The 19231-nt window shown below is 39.0% G+C and overlaps 1 protein-coding gene across 1 annotated transcript in view; it reads right to left on the bottom strand.

The window, feature by feature from the left end:
• The window catches only part of MAPKAP1 (mitogen-activated protein kinase associated protein 1), a 271714-nt gene that overhangs the window by 118553 nt on the left and 133930 nt on the right, over window positions 1-19231 (bottom strand). Inside the window, 1 exon segment of the mRNA XM_025359175.1 lies at window positions 2338-2514. Within this exon segment, the coding sequence (XP_025214960.1) occupies window positions 2338-2514 (177 nt within the window).

Genomic DNA, 19231 nt, shown 5'->3' with positions numbered 1-19231 from the left:
ATCATGTGTTAATATTTACGTAGAAAAAGTTCTAGTCATATTAATAATCAATAAAAATGCAAGTAAAAACTACTGAAATGCCACTGTGTATATCTTTTAAAGTAGAAAAAAACACTTCTAATACCTTGTAATGGTAAAACTGTAAAAATGATTTTAGGAATTCTGTTGGTAGCATTGTAAATTAGGACATCTTTCAGAGGGCTATTTGTCAATAAAAAGTGAGTCTAAAGACATTTCTACTCTGTGACTAATAATCCTACTTTCAAGGCATGATCCTAAGGAAGTTGTTCAACAGAATAAAAGGTACACAGATAATGACTGTAATCATCAAATTACTTATTAAAACCACACAACGAAGCAATCTAAATATTCTGCGATCGGCTTCCACTGCATCCCATACACTTTTCTTTTACACTGCTTATCACATTTTAATTATTTGACAACTGTCTCACTACTAGATAGTAAGCTCCATGAGGGTAGTGCTGTCTCTGCCTAGATCTCTGGCACATAAATACAGACTGTAGGAATTAAGAACAAATACTGAAACATTTATAATTTATCATTTATTTATTTATTTTTAGACAGAGTCTCGCTTTGTCGCCCAGGCTAGAGTGCAATGGCGCGATCTCAGCTCACTGCAACCTCCGCCTCCCGGGTTCCAGCGATTCTCCTGCCTCAGCCTCCTGAGTAGCTGGGATTACAGGCGCCCACCACTGTGTCCAGCTCATTTTTGTATTTTTAGTAGAGACAGGGTTTTGACATGTTGGCCAAGCTGGTTTCAAACTCCTGACCCGCCTTGGCCTCCCAAATCCTGGCCTGCCTTGCTCTCCCAAAGTGCTGGGATTACAGGCGTGAGCCCAACCTAATTTAATGTTAAGTAAAAATAACACAAAATGTATGTGTGCTACAAGTGAAACTGAGTAACACATACACATGATTATATTATTATACAAGATTAAAAATAGTTAAGTTGGAGGCATCATTGGCCAACTTTTCAATTACTTTAAATATTCTTTGAAGTTATTTTAGTACCTCTGAAATGAAAAAGCAGGAAAAAATTTGCTGTTATACACACCAAACTTGACCTTGTAGTAGGAATGAAATGGCCACCATCAAAGCCTGAGGGCCTACTCCCTAGCTTACCCCCGGGCACTCAGGTATTCTTTCTTTGCTCAAGGGTAGAAAGACCCAAAATACTCATGTATCGTATGTAACATAACCCTATTTTCTATAACAATCTCAAACAAAGACAGTATGTTTAGAGAGATGGAGAAATGCCTTCTAAAGCAATCCCTCTTTTGAACAGTGAATTTGCTGGTTACTAACAGCAGGGGGTGCCAAAGGGATCGCTATTGTTCCCAGGAGATGGCCAGGAGAAGGCCTGCTGAGGCCTAGGTTAAAAAAAGCTTATATTTGAGAGTAAAATCCAAATGCAGCAGATTTTCCCTTAACAACTGGGACATGTGGATAAAATTCAGGAGCTCTATAAACTTGAATGGATAAAAACTGCATTTTAATTTTCACTAACTTCTGATATTTTACATTTCCTTGATTTACAAGTGTAGGCAACCAATCACAGTAGAATCACAGTGCCAGTGACTCTGTCATGAACAGAAGTCATAGCTAACACCACAGCACGTTACAGCTGTTGCAGATTTCTCAAATGCCATTTATGCTCATCACTGCTTTGAAACAACGGGCTTCAAGAGTTACTGTTAGGTATGCAGCTGGATCTTATTGTTTAATCTACTAGTAAAGCCACACATATTACTATATCATGAATTTGTTCAGTAATCTGATAACTTTAAATAACAGAATACTTTTATATTCCAGTGGATTTTATCTTATGCATTTACACACACTTTTCTGAGAAAGGCACAAAAAGAGTTTAAGACGTGTGCTTAGTCTCAAGGTAGGCAACTGATAGGGAAGGTCAAATTTGATCTGAGAGAAAAGTATTTTAAGTCACAAGAGAGAAGTGGCCACAGTGCATGTTTTCATTTAGTGTGTATTCCTCGCAGAGAAGGTGCAAACCCAGAAGTTTTGCTCCTTAGGCTCCCAGTGCACCAGCGTTTCCAGAGGCCTGGCTCTGGACCTGCCGTTCAGAGATCTGCTTCACACAACAGGCCACTGCAAAGCCGTCTGTGTAGCCTCGGTGCACAGGCATGAAATACAATGTGAGTGTCATCCTCAACAACTCTCTGGGAGTTATCATTATTACCACTGGACTTTCCAGATGCCAAATATCATTTATTTGATGAACAAAACCAAAATCAGATTCAAAATGCTAGAAGGTTGGGATGAGATACTGAGAGAAATAACAGAGTCAGTACTCACATTCGAACAAAGAGTGACTCTTTGGATGTCAGACCAGGAGATGAGTACTTTTCAACCAGGGCCAAAGTACTGAAGCCAAACTTATGAATGGGCTCATTGGAATCCAACGGGGGGAAATCGGTGTCTACCTCCCCATCATCCTCAGCAATATGCAGGCAGTAGGCACTGACATTGTCACTGAAAGGAAAACCAAAAAGGTGAGTGAATACCAAGGTAGCGAAGGGACAAGAAGACCAGAGGGTATGGTGCACAGCAAGCAAATTGAGGAGACTGCTTTTCTTTACCCCAAGCCTGGTGATACAGTAAAAAACCCCAAATCCTACTTCATTTGATAGAGAGAACACATAAGGCAATGCAAAGGGGAGAAAAACAGTGCGAAATGAAGGTCTTCATACTACTCTGTTCTTGCAACATTCACTGAGCCCTACTGTAGCTACGACAAAGAACCTAACCTCTTAGATCAAAGGTGAGATTTAGTATCAGCCCTAACAGCAGCTTACAGCATAGTAGGGAGGAAAACTAACAAGCACTACACTAGCGACAATACAAATGTAAAGAAAAAATTAAAAAATATATATATATACATTTATAAAACAGATATAAACAAAATTGTAAAGGGGGAAAGATTATTTGGTCATGGGGAAGGTGGTGGTCAGAGGCCTCTGATTTATGATTAGGATTAAGAAAATATCTGGCCAGGCATGGTGGCTCATGCCTGTAATCCCAGCACTTTGGGAGGCTGAGGCAGGCAGATCACTTGATCCCAGGAGTTCAAGACTAGCTGGGCAACATGGCAAAACACTGTCTCTGTTAAAAATACAAAAATTAGCCAGACATGGTGGTGAGCTACTCAGGAGGCTGAGGTGAGAGGATCACTTGAGCCTGTGAGGTCAAGGCTGCAGCGAGCTATGATGGTGCTACTTCACTCCAACCTGGGCAACAGAGTAAGACCCTGTCTCAAAAAAGTAAAATTAAAATTAAAAAAGAAAATATCTGTGCTCTAGATCAGGAGAAATACTCAAGGTAACCAAGATAATCCATACAGTTCTCCCTTCTCTAAAGAGTATCTAACTCAGTTGGTAGAATCTGCCTTCAAACACCACGGATCCTTAGCAGAGTAAAAGCAAATGACCGGATTAATCCTGACACAGATACCTGGCCCTCTTGACTACTTCTGCACACTTCCCACTCCCCAGAATGTCCAGACAGTACTCCCAGATTGCAGCCTTGCCCAGTTTAGAATCAACACATACCCTCTTTGGGGGAAGTAAAAAGTTGATCTGTTCAAAGAGGGTGGGAAACTGTACCAACATACAGACAGTGTAAAACTGCAATCAATTCAACTTGCTGTGAAACAGCAAGCCTGCGAGCTTCAGAAGTATGCGAGCTTCAGAAGCAGGAACCCAATAGTTCACAAGGCAGTAGAATTCTAAATTCTGAAGCTTAAATTTGGAGTTTTAATTACATGATTGATGCTTAAATTAATTAATTGCAAAGTGTATGCTAATTGTTTAATTGGTTGTTTGATCTATATAGATCATTTTTTGAATTAAATGAGTTGATTTACCAAGTTTATTGATTGGATGTGACAATGAATTATTTCACTGACTACCTGATTTGCAATTTTCCCAATTAATTCACAAATCTTTAGCTGCAACTCTGCTTATTGAAAGAGAGGGAGCCTACTTTAGGTGATCTATACTCAGTGAGTCTGTCATGACTAAGAGATATTTATGATAAAAAACAGGTAATAAGGACAGATTAAAATTAATGGAACCTGTAAATTTGCTAAACGGATTGATAACAAGAAAGTAATCTAGCTATGTTTGTCACTTTACATTTCAGGTATCTGCAATGCTGTTAAGATATTTAAAATTCACCTATGAATGGCATGGGAAACTTCTGGATCTCTGCAACGGGGTACTAACTTAAACACAAAACAATTATAGAGGCAAAAGAAAGCACTTTGGATGAGGAAAATGTCATGGTGTACTGGCTAAGAGAGCTCTGTGGTCAGAACGAGTTCAAATTTCAGCTCCATGGCTCACGGCTATGTGATTTCAGAGAATAAGCTTCACCTCGAGTTTCAGTTTCCACTTGGGTAAAAAGGGTATAATCACCCCTTAGAGGGTGTAAAGATTAGATGAGATAATATATGTAGTGTCTGGCATGTAATGTAAATAAAAAATGAATGGGAAGGTAACTATAATAAGAAAGTCATATGGAAACTAACTTATAGTTGCACCAATTCTTAAACATAAATTGTGGATGCATATTAGAGCAACAATGCAACTGAGCAGCATGTTCTATGTACACACATCTGTAACGGGAGTCAACATGTCCACTGTGCTCCAGCCTTGGGGTCACTCAGCTCCCAGGATTTTATGAACAGGGCAGACGTGGATGGAACAAGCAACAGGCAGCACAGATTATTTATTGCCATGTAAATCAACCTGAGGAATGTTTGATTCACCAGCACCACGAGGTTCAGGGGCAAATAATAAGCCTATTGATCAAAGCAGAAAGTCCAACAATGATATCAGAAGAATTCTGCTTTGATTGTTAAGGGACACCCCAAATCATCTCAAAACAAATTCAACAAATATCACAGGCTAAGATTTGAGATCCAAAAGGTTTGCTGCCAAGTGCTATTATTCTCCCCAGTTCTTAAATATGAAGTGTGAAATCACTCATTCAAAACACATCTGTAAAGTGCCCCCCTGTGCTGTGGCCTGTCCTGAGCACCAGGAACAGAAGAAGGAAAAGAAGACTGATTCCTGCCATATTACAATAACAAGACTAATGGAAACCTCTTCTGGGTCATCAGTAAAGTCTAGCAGCAAATAGTGCTCCAACTCCTCTGACCCCTTAATTGAAAATCTGAGGAGATAATGACTAAAATTCTGTATTTTACACATGGACATATTGGTTCCTTTGTGCTTTTATAAAGGAATCATTAGTAAAAGAATCTACTGTTATATTTTGACTGCTAAAACTGCTTCAGGACTCCAAATTAGTACTAGTACAATACTAGCAGTATCATTAGCTACATATACTGAGTACTATGAGCCAGACACTCTGCAAAGTGGCTTAGATAATAAGATCACTGAAACTTCACATCAACTTTGTAAATGAATCATTTATTATTTCTATTTTACAAATTAGATAGCTGAGCCTCAAATAGGATTAGGTGGCTTGCTCAAGATTAAACAGCATGTAAGTGACGGGGCTGAGATTCAAATCCAGGCAGCCAAGAGCTGTCCCTCTTGACCCCCACCCATTTCTCTGCCAAAGTCATGGTGTGTCAAGACTTCCTGAAGCACTTGGGAACCCAGTCATCTATGGAAATGTGACACATTTTGATGAGAAGGAGGAAACCATGACATATTACTTATAAAAAAAAAAAGATTTAGTTGAACCTCCTTACTTTTACAGATGGGAAATGGAGGCAGAGAAAAGAGGGATAACATGCTTATGATCACCCAATTAAACAGAGGCAAAGCTGGTCTCGAAAACTCTGGTCTCCCTACTTCTTGTCCATTATTCTTTAATCAAATAAAAAACTGGTGGACTTTGAAACGGGGAGAGAAAAAGAAAGGTGGCAGCTCTGGTCCCTGCCTCAGGAAATCCCCTGATACAGACATCTCAAGAGTTTACAACACAATGAAAACAGGGGCACTTCCCATGACATAGTTTGGTGGAAAGAACAGGGATTTTGCAGACACATCTGGTTTTAATGCTAACTCAAATTCTTAGACGAAATCTCTTTGAGCTCCATTTTCTTATCTGAAAAACAGCTTTCCTTGACTTCTTTAGGAGACTCGCTTGGATCTCCGAAATTCAAGCAATTCTCCTTTGTGGTCTCACAAAATTTGGTCAATATTTCTGTGTATCACTAGTCATATTGCTTTTTCCTATTTCTGCATCTGTATTCTAAAGAGCAAGGATTCTTCTATTATCTCTCCATACTTACTAAAGAGTAAAGTGACTGGCATTTAGAAGGTACTTAACAAACATTTGTTGAATGAATGAAGATATGAACTTGTAGACTGAATCACTCTATGAAAAAAGCAAAGGGTATCATTATTATTTTTGAGACGGAGTCTTGCTCTTGTCACCCAGGCTACAGTGCAATGAAAATGGCACGATCTCTGCTCATTGAAACCTCTGCCTCCCGGGTTCAAGCGATTCTCCTGCCTCAGCCTCCCGAGTGACTGGGATTATAGGCGCCTGCCACCACACCAGGCTAATTTTTGTATTGTTAGTAGAGACAGTGTTTCGCCATGTTGGCCAGGCTGGTCTCGAACTCCTGACCTCGTGATCCACCCGCCTTGGCCTCCCAAAGTGCTGGGATTATAGGCATGGGCCACCACGCCCAACCAGCAAAGGGTATTATTAATGAGGTATGTGTTAACAAGAAGAGGGGAAGTAATAAGCTTTTCTTTTTGTGTTCTTGCTTTTCACAGTGATATCTGTTAACCAAATAGGGCTTTCTAGGCAATGCACATGTGTCAAAGATTGTAATTCAAGACTAGAGGAGAAGGCAGCTCAGGAAGAGGTGAGGATGAAAGGGGAATTTTTATAGTCCATCAAGATACGAATACTGGCATCTCACTTTTTATGGAGAAAAAACAGTGAGAAATGATGATACTATGTAAAAATTCTCAATTGTCACACATGAAAAGACTAGAAATAAGTGTACCAAATGGGTTAAGGTTATACATATATTTAAGTCACTAGCACTCTTTTCCTTCTAATTTTCTATACTTTGCAAATATCCTGAGTACAGATAACTTTTATTTTCCTTTCTTTATAAAAGATTTATTTTTGATAGGGGTAGCACATTTTTATTGTGCACAATTTAGAAATCTGAAGCAGTATGAAGAATGCAGGGAAATCTCTTAGCCTGCCACACAGAGAATCACTTGTCCTGGAGACCCTGAGCATTGTCAGCCTCACTCACGTCCCCTTGTTCCTAAGTGGTCATTTTCTCTACCGAGTTTTGGAATTATGAAGGAAGTAACCATATCTACTGCATAAGGGTCTTGTAAGGATTGAATGATTGAATTTATTGTACAGTGCCTGCATGAAGAAAGATTCTCATTTTGCTAAGATTTCTTCTACTGCTCTTAAGCTTCTGATTATGCAGAAGCTGAATTAACTATCTCACAGTAGCATGGTAGATAGCATGAGGCAGACAGACCTAAAAGTCCTGTTTCTGAGTCACCACCAGAGAAAGAGGAATGATCAAAAGAACAATGAACGAGTACAGGATAATTGGATCCACAGGAAGAGACTTAATTTTAGAGTTGGGTTGGCATAAAAAGAACAGTCCCTTTCACGGGACCATGAAGTCTCCAAGAGAACTGGAAGTTTGAACAATGAACGGATGCAAAATAGAGCCTGCTGCCAAAAAAGAGGTGGGGGTGGGGGGCGTACAGGGCAGAATACATATGATATATAAATCATATCTCTAAATCTTTAATGAGTACAACTTTCACTTATTCATGTTTCATCAAATGAGGTTAAAATTTTCCATTAAAAAATGTATTTCATTGAATTGTTTAACCAATATTCATTTTATGTTCAAAGGCCAGTATAGCTTTCACAAAGTAACAGAAGCCTACAGCCCATATATAGATGGCATTTAATTCATATGTGAAAATTCAGGAGCATTCCAGGAATCATCCCAGATTTCTCCCAAATGTGATCTGGCATGTTCAATTTACATACTCATAAAAATTCACTCATCCTCGGAAAATGTAAAACACACTTAAGTATGATGACCAGATAGATGAATGCTCATTGTGTTTTTTTACACGAAAAATAAAAGAGCACATGATTTTTAAATGTCCAGAACTCTCATTACTTGGGCTTTGGTGTTTATTTTGATGAGACAATCAATGTTAATAGTGTATTGGGCATTAGCAAGGGAAAAAGGGTCATGAGGATTGCAGCTCAGAAGCTGATCTCTCTGAAATCAGAGAAAAGGCTTTTAACATGATCAAGATTTCCTTTTTCCCAAAACCCTCAGGAAAGGGAGGTCCAAAAAAACCTCAGGAAGTTAGATAACTTCCGGATCCTTGGTTTCTCTCCTGCAAAAAAAGGTTATTATCTATAACTTACAGAGATGTTGTAAGGAATAAAATCATACACTTGAAGTGCTTTAGCATGTGGTGTGACACACAGTAGGCCCTCCAGTGTGTATCTACCAACCCATTACCTAGTAGTGTGGTGACTAGCAATTGGGAATTGTTGTAATGGGTTTTTCTGTGTAGGTCACCGAACAAAATGTATGCAATAATTCCACATCTGTCACTTAAATAAAATAAATCAGCAGGTTGAGAAATCTAACTTGGTGATTTTTACTGAATAAAATTCTATATACAGTCAGAAGCTTGTTTTAGCAGACACCTGAAGAAGGGCCTCCTCGGCAGGGCAAGGGTAGAGAACTTCAGTCCAGATCTTTAAATGTTCCTATGTCCTCTCACCCATTCCACAAATTATTGAGTATTTGCTATGTGTTAAGCATTGTGTATGGACTGGGGAATACAAGCCCATAAAATAGACACAGTCCAGACTCAAAACTATGCTACTACTACTTATAAGACTTCTTGCCGGGTGTGGTGACTCACACCTATAATTCTAGCACTTTGGGAGGTCAAGGCAGGCAGATTGCTTGAGCCCAGGAGTTTGAGACTAGCCTGGGCAACATGGTGAAACTCCATCTCTGTAAAAAATACAAAAATTAGCTGTGTGTAGTGGCACATGCTTGTAGTCCCAGCTAGTCAGGAGGTGAGGTGCGAGGATAGCTTGAGCCTGGGAGGATGAGGCTGCCGTGAGCTGTGACTGCACCCCTGCAGCAGCGTGGGCAACAGAGTGAGACACTGTCTTGAAAAAGAAAAAGAAAAAAGACTTCTTCATTCACTTGGATGTCTCTCAAGTAATCTCCGCCTTCATTATACCCAAAACTGAACTCCACTCACACTGAGAAACCTGTTTCTGTAGGATATCCCATTTCAACCCTGCCATCCACATAGTTCTTCAATGTCCATCCAGTCTTAGGCCTGTCTCTCTTTTTATTCATCCATGCTACAAGTTTTAATTAATATTTACGTACATGACTCCTAAATTCACATTTCCAGCTCATATCTCTCCCCTCTAAACTCCAGACGAGAAAATATAAGTGTCTACTTGAACACTTCGTTTGGATCTAGCAAAGCCATCTCAAACTAACAGGCAGAAAACCAAACTCATGCTGCCCCTATCCCTCCTAGTCACACAGCAAATCCCAGTGAAACCTGCTGTTCCAATGCTAGCTATTTCAGTGAAGGGCACCACAGTGTATCAAGGTGTGCGAGTATGAAAACTCTCCTCTGCCACACTCTCCATATCAAGTTCAGCCCAAGTCCTTGTGAATTCCATTTCTCAAATACTCCCAGAATCTGTCCACTTCTCTCAGTCCCCACTGTGACCCCTGCCTACCTCTCGGTCTCATTCTGTCAGAGGCGTGTGAGTCAGAGCAACTCCATCTTAAATTGAGCTGGGTAAAATGAGGCTGAAACCTACTGAGCTGCATTCCCAGACGGTTAAGGCATTCAGATGAGACAGGAGGTCAGCACAAAATACAGGTCATAAAGGCATTGCTGATAAAAGCCTGCAGTAATGGAGTCAGCTAAAACCCACCAAAACCAAAATGGCAACAAGAGTGACCTCTGGTTGTCCTCACTGCTACATTCCCACCAGCGCCATGACAATTTACAAATGCCATGACAACATCAGAAAGTTAACCTATATGGTCTAAAAAGGGGAGGCATGAATAATCCACTGTTGTTTAGCATATCACCAAGAAATAATCATAAAAATAGGCAACCAGCAGCCCTCGGGACTGCTCTGTCTATGGAGTAGCCATTCTTTTATTCCTTTTCTTTCTTAATAAACTTGTTTTCATTTTGCACTGTGGACTCGCCCTGAATTCTTTCTTGCGTGAGATCCAAGAACCCTCTCTTGGGGTCTGGATTGGGACCCTTGTCCTGTAACATCTTTCTGGCAATGACAAAAGCGACTATACTGCAGAAACCCCTGACCCAACAAAGGCTAACTTTGGGTAAGTGGTGGGGTCTGGTAACATCTTTCTCACGAACCACAAAAGGGACAATACTGAGGAGACCCTCCGATGCAAAGGACATAGACTGGAGCACCGATTGGACGACTTTGGGTAAGTGATGGGTAAAGAATGATATTGGTAAAGAATGAGACTGGGGTAGAGGCCCAACTTAGGGGAGTTAGAGTCTCTTCTAAGACAGAGTGGGTTAGAGTCCCCTCTTAATAAGAGGCAAGGACGCCTGACTGACTTTGGGTTAGAGGCCCAACTTAGGAGGGTTAAAGGCCCCTTTCGGTAAAGTCCTTGGATAAGAACAGGTTTGTTACCTGTTGTTCTCTTTGGATTAATCTGCCTTGCACTCTTTGCTGATGACTGTGGATGACAGGGTTAGGCATGTACAGGATCGTGGGATATAATGAGCTTTTTCCTCCCTAAAAGGCAAAACTTGAGAGCTGATGGGACTGCTGGAAAAGGTCCCTTTGCAACCAACAAGCGGCCACCTGAACTTTTCATTGTCGGCTGCAATGAGTGGGTCTTCTATCTGGCCTTCCTAAGCTCTTCACCTTCCCACCTTGCCACAGGCAATACTTTCCTTCTGTACTTTTCCTTTCCTTTCTTTTCTGTTACTCAGGGCAACTACCCTGCCCAGCCACCACGTGTTGAAACTCTAAGTCAGAGGTTGGATTAAAGATGATGGGGCCCATCTGAGGGCAAATTTAAGCCTTGCCAGTTTGATATTGGGTGCTAAGCAGAGTGGCTAATGTCTATGTTTTATCACATGTATTTTGCTCTGGCCAGAATGAAAAAAAATAATTTTCCTTTATGATGCAGCTTGGCCCCCAGAGTGATGGTGCTGCAAGCTGGATCACTGGTGCCGCTCAGGGAAAGGGAATCCAGAGGCCTGGCATGCTGACAAAAGGGTAAGAATTTCTTTCCAGTCAGATTTCTGGTTTCTCCCTCTCTGTGCAAACAGTTGAATGAATGGTTTAAAAAAAAAAAAAATCAGTGTTTATCTCCTCTGTAAAGCTTTGATTAATGCGAAAAAGAGTTCTAAGGCTAGTCTTAAGCTGGTATATTTTGTGCTATGAATTAGTCTTTCTGTGTCGAGGGGTACTTCAGGGTAAAACACGGGCTTAGAACACCTGTAAGCCCACTTTTCAAGACAACCCAGCAAGCTGGTCAGTAACAACTTGAATACGAGTCCCTAAAGCAAAAATACTGGATGACGTCTCCACCTTGTTTTACGCCCTTGGGAGCTTCACCTTTTAACCATGTGGCAGTACTTTTTCCTGGTCTCCACCCTCCAGGGAACAGGAATTTTAGGGTTCATGTCATAGTTAGCTCTAAAAATCATATTAAATAGTTAAAAGCCTTTGCAAGCTCAAAATGAACTACTCTAGACTCCTTCTGGGAAAGTAAATGGAGACTACCCTGTGCTATAGTTCAGTAGCTAAGGTTTTTGCACTTTCACAGTGGCGGTCCAGGTTCAATTTCCCACCTAGGAAGCAAGTTGTTTCTGGTTTAATATCTGCGTGACCTTGTCTATTCTCTTCTCCTCCACAGACTATCTTAAATTTTCCTTTCTCTAAATACTTGGGAGGTTACCTTTGGTAAAATTCAAAAGCCAGAAATATCAGCAGCTTGGCATAAGAAATTCTAAAAGGACATTATTAGAGAGTGCTACAGTTAAAATCAGTTTAATTAAAAGCGGATATTCAAGCTCTAACAGCCTGGACTCCTTGGGAAAAACAGGAGGCACCAGAGACCCTTTTCCTGGCCCTGTTCTTCCAAGAGCTCCACCCTAAAGCCAGAAATCCAATTAAGAAACTTAACTGGCAAATGAAAAATCTTAAAACTACTGTATAATCTTCTTCTGTCTTTCCATGTAGCTACATATGTGTTGTATGTAATGTTTATATGAAAGAGCTCTAATTGGCTTAAACAAAAATAGCACTTAAATCAAATATTTTAAAAGCAAAATAAAAATTGTAATGCCTTTTAGTTCATGTAACTTAAGTAATCTTTGGGAAATAAAAATAGCATTAAAAATGACTGATAAAAATGTTTGTAGTCTAAATTATGCAGGTCAGACATTAAGTTGGCTAAATGCTTTAAGGTCATAAACTGCTTTTAACTTTTAAAAACTTTTTAATTTACCTACCTTAAAGCCATTAAATTCTAGATAAGGCCTGGGGACATGTGGAATTAGCCATGCCCCCTAGCTATACAAAGAAGATTAGGAAGAAAGACATTTGATATAAGAAAGGATCTTGTATGGTAAGTTCTTGTCCTCAAGTGAAATGACCGGTTGTTTAAAAGGAGGGAAGTTTAGGGCAAGTCAGAAAGTCCAAGAGTCTCAAATGGTCTGGGTAAGTCGTGAAACAATTTGTGAAAGGGAATTTATGCAAGAAATGTTGTACAATTCGAAGGTAGTTAGGTCTCCTAAATACTTCATAAAATGCCACTAGGACTCTTACTGTACAACTTGCCTGGTTTGCAGCTAGGTAAGGCCTGGGGACATGTGGAGTTAGCCACGCCCGTAGCTATGCTGGAGAGTCAGACCTTATATGCACTTCTGCCTGGTGTGTCCTAGGCAGGCTCCACACCTAGTGCAGAATTAAAATCTCAAACTTACCAAGGTTTTCACCAAAAATAAAAGTTGCTAAGAGTTAACATTATAACATGCAATTGAAACTACTAAAACAATTTTACATGCAATGTGTAAAGAAAGAAAAACTTGTTTTTGGTGAAAGATTATAAGAAATCACGGGAATGTGAATTTTTTTTCTGCCTAAAGTATTAAAAGATTGTTTTAAGTAAGAAAAAAAAATCTAAAGGTTTAAACAAGTTGTGAAAGGTTTATAAAAAGTAATTGTAAGAGATTCTGTGTGTGAACATATTGGCTAAAGTTAAAGGGGTAATATTCAGTTTTTCCATGAATTAAATTTTAGAATAAAAGCACAACAGGTTTTTCTTAGAGCACTCATCTGCTCTTTCACACAAAAAAATGTAAAGGGTTATAAATGTTTATAAGAATCTTAACTTATGGTTAAACATCAAAATTCAGTAAATATGTCTAAAAGATTTTATTAAAAATTGGGTTTCATATTAATAGTACATTAATATAAAGGTGAAATCTGGCTTATTTGGTATAAAAATCATACATTATCAAACGTAAAATGGTGTTTTGCTTTCTTTGGACTATATGTGCATAAATGTGTTATTGGTATATGTTCCAAATTATGGGAAACTCCTATAATTCTAATATAACTTAGTGTATGTAATTAATAATTATAATTGTTAGGTAAAATTTTGTGTGCCACAGAAGTAACCAAATTTCTTTATCAATTGTGGCTTTAATAGTGGCTGTCCTAAAACTTTTTATCATCTACAGACCATTGTTGTCTTGTTTTAATCCTCTTTAGAAGGTGGTTTATAATTAACTATAGAACTCTAGCAGGTGTTCTTAAATGCAGGTTTCTAATAACTTTGGAAATTGTAACATTAGAATAGAGGAAACAACTTTTAAAACTCTTATGAAGAGCTGGAATGTTCATGCATATCAAATAGAACAGGAGTTAACTGAATTAACTGGACCAATAGAAAACTAAAGTAATCTTTTTAACTTTGCTTAAATGCTGCTGATCCTGCCAGGTGCAGTGGCTCATGCCTGTAATCCTAGCACTCTGGGAGGCCGAGGCAGGTGGATCACCTGAGATCAGGAGTTTGAGACCAGCCCGGCAAACACATGCTGAAATCCCATCTTTACTAAAAAATACAAAAATTATCCAGGTGTGGTGGTGCACGCCTGTAATCCCAGCTATTCAGGAGGCTGAGGAAGGAGAATTTCTTGAACTTGGGAGGCGGAGGTTGCAGTGAGCCGAGATCACGCCACTGCACTCCAGCCTGCTCGACGGGAGCGAGACTCTATCTCAAAAAAAAAAAAGATGCTGCTGATCTTTTGTTTTTCAGAGTCAAGGAAACTTTTCATCTGAGCTATTTACAGCTTTTAGCAATTAAGTAAAGTATACTCTTATAAACAAAATTTGGAGCATATTTGTTTCTCTGTTGATTCCTCCAAAATTTGGAAACTATTTGTAAGCATTCTTAATTTATGACAATATAGTTATTTGCATAAAGTGCAATAAGAATCTGTTTTCTTTTATAACAGAACACAATTGAAGACACCGGTTATTTTACCAAGGCTTTAACTGGAATGGTGTGTACAAGGTTTCTGACCTGTGATAAGTAAAGAATGTCACTTTCTAACAGGTCCAGGAGCCCCAAGTTATCTTGGGACCCCAAGAAGAGAGGAATTTACTCAACTAATAGGTATTTGAGGGTACAAAACCATGGCTGAGCTTGGCTTTAAGAAGTCTTAACTAAGATTCTTTCTGTGGAACAGGGTTTCATCAAAGTCCATTTTACAAGAACCTATGTGAAAAATAATTATTCTCGCTGCACTTTATACAAATAATCAGGCCAAGTGTAATGAAGTAAATCAGTCTTACTATGATTTGTCTTTAGTAAAAATGAAAAACTGGAGAATGAAATATTATGTTTCAAGAACTTTGGTATACTTGCTATTAAATTCTAGTCTCATTAGTTGTTTTTAAGTTTGTTTCTGCAATTTAGGCTAACCCTGCTCCTGTGAACCAACCAGTGATCTCTGACTGCTGCTCGGAAGAAACAAGAGTGATGGGTAATGTAAAAATCTGAATCAGTATTCTAATTCTGGGCGCATTACAATCAGCTAACAATCCCATATCAGCTTAGTTCCAACAGTTGCCCAGTTCATGTAAAGCCTTCTAATTTAGTTTACTTGGAATAACTTTACTTATTTTGCTTTACTCTTGTGGAATATATTGCTGTTATACTCTTTGTACAGGAATACAGGACAAGCTTACTGAATGTTTTCTTAAATTAAACACTTACTAATCTTCCAGATATCACCTTTTGTCAAAACTCAAGAGTTATGAATGTACCTTACTATACTGATGCGTTCTGACTGAGCTCCTCTCTACTCTGAATGCAAGAAACCCTCATAGTTAGGCAGGAATATAATCATCGCTATTCAGCCTGAAGAAGTTACAGAAGATGGATCTTCGTCCCTCTGCAACCCTTAGGATTAAAGGTTCTCTTATAAAAGGGCAGGGGGAAACGTCAGAGGTGTGTGAACCAGAGCAACAACATCTTAAATAGGAGCTGGGTAAAATGAGGCTGAAACCTATCAGGCTGCATTCCCAGACAGTAAGGCATTCTGTGTCACAGGATGAGATAGGAGGTCAGCACAAAATAAAGGTCATAATGACCTTGCTGACAAAACAGGTTGCAGTAAAGGAGCCAGCCAAAACCCACGCAAACCAAAATGGCAACAAGTGACCTCTGGTCATCCTCACTGCTACACTCCCACCAGTGCCACGACAGTTTGCAAATGCCATGGCAAGATCAGAAAGTTACCCTATATTGATGGTCTAAAAAGGGAAGGCATGAATAATCCACCCCTTGTTTAGCATATCAGCAAGAAATAACCATAAAAACGGGCAACCAGCAGCCCCGAGGGATTGGCTATGGAATAGCCATTCTTTTATTTCTTTACTTTCTTAACAAACTTGCTTTCATTATTTTGAACTGCAGGCTCACCCTGAATTCCTTCTTGCATGAGATCCAAAAACCCTCTTGGGGTCTGGATCAAGACCCCTGTCCTGTAACAATTCCACTCTGTTCTCCCCATTTTTTGTGCTCCAGCCACACTGGCCTTCTTTTGTTCCCTGACCACAACATGCTTCCTCCATCAGTAAGGTGGCTGCCACACTGCTCCATCTGCTGGGACCCTCCCCTGACCCAGTGCCTCCTGTATCACTTTCTCGGGGAATTCATCTGTGACTTCCAGGCAAGGCTCTCATAAACAGTGTTCCTTCCCTTCAGAGCACTTAATTCAGTTTTAAAGCAAACATTATTTAAACTATTTGAATTAATTATTTTAGTTATTTGCCCACTTCCTTCAATAGACTGTGGAATTCATGAAAGTGAGAGCATGCCTGGCTCTACTCACCACTGCATACCCAGCAAAATGCCTGGTATATAGCAAACACTCAATAAATATTTGTTGAATGCATGAATGAATAGAAATGATAAGTGAAATGAGCCAGTTACAAAGTGCTTTTACCCTTGATAATTTCTTCTTCCCCAACAAACTGTTCATTTTTTAGTGCAGTGATCACATTTCTCTTGTTCTCCATTTTATCCTGAATACTTAGGGTCTGAAACTCTAAAAACATTTATTAAATGAAGGAACGAAGGACTTAAGCTTCTGAGATTAAGCAGAATGTCAAGAGGAGAAGAATGAGAAGAGTATTTCTGACTACAGAAATAGCAAAAGCACTTATGGTACTGATGTTAAAAAGCTGCCAGTAAAAGAATATGATGCCTTAAGATACATGGGAGCACAGCTGGGAGTCAGAATAGGAAGGGCCACTTCAGCTACACTGTTTAGGTGAGTAGTTCTCACGATGACTCTAAGAAATATAAAGCAGAAGCAGCAACGCAGAAATGGGAGAAGACACAAGTGGGCATGCAGACAGTAAAAAAGGGGACTATAAAGAACATACTCAAGAGTTCAAATAACAAAGTTGTCTGGAAATATATAATGTCAGGTCAAACACTGCTAAATACTGTCCTAAGTCCACAGGGCGTCGGAATATCATAGCATAGTAAAATTACCTGAGTCATCAAAAAAGGACTAAATTACACTACTACTGCTGAACTACTTACTAGTATTGGTTGTAGTAGTAGCTGGCTGCAGTTACAGTAGTTAGCAGGAGCAGAAATGAACATTTATTCAGCAATTGCTGAATATATATATATATTTTCTAATTTTATTTTCATCACTGCCCTGTTAGATAGTTTCCACCCTCATTTTATACATGAGAAAATCATACTACATGGGGCTTAAGTAATTCATTGAAAATCACCCTGCTAGTAAGCATTAACACCAGAATTAAAACCCAGCCTGTGGCTGTGAATCTCACACTTTCAGCCACTATGTTATTCTGATTAAGAAGGTACAAAAAGATGTTAACACAATTTAGAGAGCTCCTATGAAGAATAACTAAAATGAAGTTTGGCCAGGCATGGTGGCTCATGCCTATGATTCTAGTACTTTGGGAGGCTGAGGCAGGATGATTGCTTTAAGCCAGGAATTCAAGACCACCCCAGGCAGCAAAGTGCTTGCAAAAAATTTGTGCCACTACAAAAAATGTTAAATATTAGCCAAGTGTGGTGACATGCACCTGTAGTTCTAGCTACTTTGGAGGCAGAGGTGGGAGGATCACTTAAGCCCAGGAGTTCAAGGCTGCAGTGAACTATGATTGCACAACTGCACTCCAACCTGAGCAACAGAGTGAGACCTAGTCTTAAAATAAATGAATAAAATTTGATGCTTAATGAGATAAACCCTCAAATAGCTACAAAACCCACCAACTTTCCCTAAGCAGTCTAGATAGCTGAGGTCATATCAGAATGATGCTAATCCAGAGTTATCTCCAATGCATGACTATACCTTGTCTTGTTATATACTGGACTGTCTAACAGGCAGCCATTAAAAATGGGCAAAAGATCTGAACAGCTCACTAAAGAACACAAACAGGTAACAAATAAGCATATGAAGATGCTCAACATGATGTCATTAGGGAATTACAAATTAAAACAACAACATACCACTATACACCTATTAAAACAGCTAAAATTGAAAATACCGATAAAAATCAAATGCTGGTGAGGATTGGAGCAACAACTCTCATTCCTCACTGGTGGGAATGCCAAATGGTATGACCACTTTGGAAGACAGTTTGGCAGCGTCTTACATCATAGGCTTACCATACAATTTGGCAATCACACTCCTACGTATTTGCCCAAATGAGCTGAAAACTTACATCCACATAAAAATCTGCACATGAATACTTATAGCGTCTTTATTCATAATTCCCAAAAATTAGAAGCAACCAAGATATCTTTCAATAGATGAATGAATAAATGAACTGTGGTAAATCCATGCAGTCGAATATTACTTAACAATAGTGAGAAATAAGTGTTACCACACAAAGGAACCTTAAATGCATATTGCTAAGTGAAAAAAGCTAGTCTGAAAAGGCTACATATGGTATGATTCCAACTAGATGGCATTCTGTAAAACGCAATACTATAGAGACAGAAAAAAAGCCAGTGGTTGCCAGCAGTGGTGGGTAGGGGTAAATAGATGGAGTACAGGACATTTTTAGGGCAGTGAAGCTATTCTGTGTGATACAACCATTAGAGCTGCACAAGAGTGAACCCTAATGTACAACTACTGACTTTTGTTAACAGTAATAATATTGGTTCATCAACTTTAACAAATGTACCACACTAATGTAAGATATTAGTAACAGGAGTAAAATGAGGGATTGGAAGGATATATATGGGAACTCACTGTATTTTCTGTGCAAATTTTCTGTAAACCTAAAACTGCTCTAAAAAAATAGTCTATTAAAAATTTTTTAAAAACCAAAGCATTAAAAAAAGATAGTCTTTATAAAATGAAAATCACTTACATGAGTCAAAAAATAAAAACCTCACAAAATTATTAACATATCTAAAACAGAAGCAAAAGTAAAAGACTGAAGAAAGAGCAAAGAAGAGCAGGAAAAAAAAAAGCTCAGATTGCTGAAATGAAGCAAACAGGCAAGACACAATCATAAACAGAACAAATAAGACCAGTTTATACTGAAGTAGAACTGATAATAAAGATATAAA

This window comes from Theropithecus gelada, chromosome 15, assembly GCF_003255815.1.
Source record: "Theropithecus gelada isolate Dixy chromosome 15, Tgel_1.0, whole genome shotgun sequence".
Lineage (NCBI taxonomy): Eukaryota > Metazoa > Chordata > Mammalia > Primates > Cercopithecidae > Theropithecus > Theropithecus gelada.
The sequence above is the reverse complement of the archived record's forward strand: the minus strand, read 5'-3'. Positions and strand labels throughout refer to the sequence as shown.